At 41.8% G+C, this 751-nt stretch overlaps 1 protein-coding gene across 1 annotated transcript; it reads right to left on the reverse strand.

The window, feature by feature from the left end:
- Nucleotides 1-17: 17 nt before the first annotated feature.
- LOC109222648 (sugar carrier protein C-like) lies at nucleotides 18-509 on the reverse strand (the record flags this gene model as incomplete). Its single annotated transcript, XM_019386974.1, has 1 exon — nucleotides 18-509. A coding segment is annotated over exon 1 (492 nt), but the record flags the coding sequence as incomplete, so codon positions are not given.
- Nucleotides 510-751: the final 242 nt, after the last annotated feature.

Consider the following 751-nt stretch of genomic DNA (forward strand, 5'->3'; position numbering starts at 1 on the left):
TATTTGTAGGGAGCAACTTCTGACAAATAAATAGGGACAGATTGATTAGCAAATCCGACACCAATCCCCAGAAGAATACGACCCAAGATGAGCATGCTAATATGGATAGCAGCAGCGTTGAGGACGGCGCCTATCAAGAAAAAGAGACCTCCAAGGGCCATAGTAACTCTTCTGCCACGTTTTTTGCTAACATGAGAAGCAACAATGGACGCAAACAGGGCAGCCACGTAAAGAGAAGACGTGAAAAGGGTCAACAACTGGCTGTCGAACTTACAGTACTGGTTGGTAGAGGTGTTCAAAGCCTCTTTTTGGTAAACAGACATGAAGAAGCGTTTGAGAAAAGGATCCATGGAAGTAACTCCACCTGAAATTCCAATGTCGTAGCCAAAGATCAACCCTCCCATGGCTGCCATGATACAAGTCATGGCTACGTACACTGTTAGCTTCCCTGGGTACTCATCTGGATTGTCTCCGCCACCGCCGGCGGGAATAAAGTTTCCACCAGCCATGAAGATATTGGATCAAAGAAAATAATATGCAGAACAAAGAAAGGAAGATTATTAAGATGGTGTCCTTAGGCGTGGAAAGAGAAGGGTATATATAGATGTCAAAATTAAAACCGAGATCGAATAGGTTTATAACTAGTCGGATTAGGATATCCTTTTATTCTTCTTTTGATTTACATAATTACCCGCATATAACTTCCTAAGTTGAGTAGGATATGGAGTATTTCTTTTCATGTCATAATTCT

The sequence above is a fragment of the Nicotiana attenuata genome, unplaced genomic scaffold (genome assembly GCF_001879085.1).
Source record: "Nicotiana attenuata strain UT unplaced genomic scaffold, NIATTr2, whole genome shotgun sequence".
Taxonomy (NCBI): Eukaryota; Viridiplantae; Streptophyta; class Magnoliopsida; order Solanales; family Solanaceae; genus Nicotiana; species Nicotiana attenuata.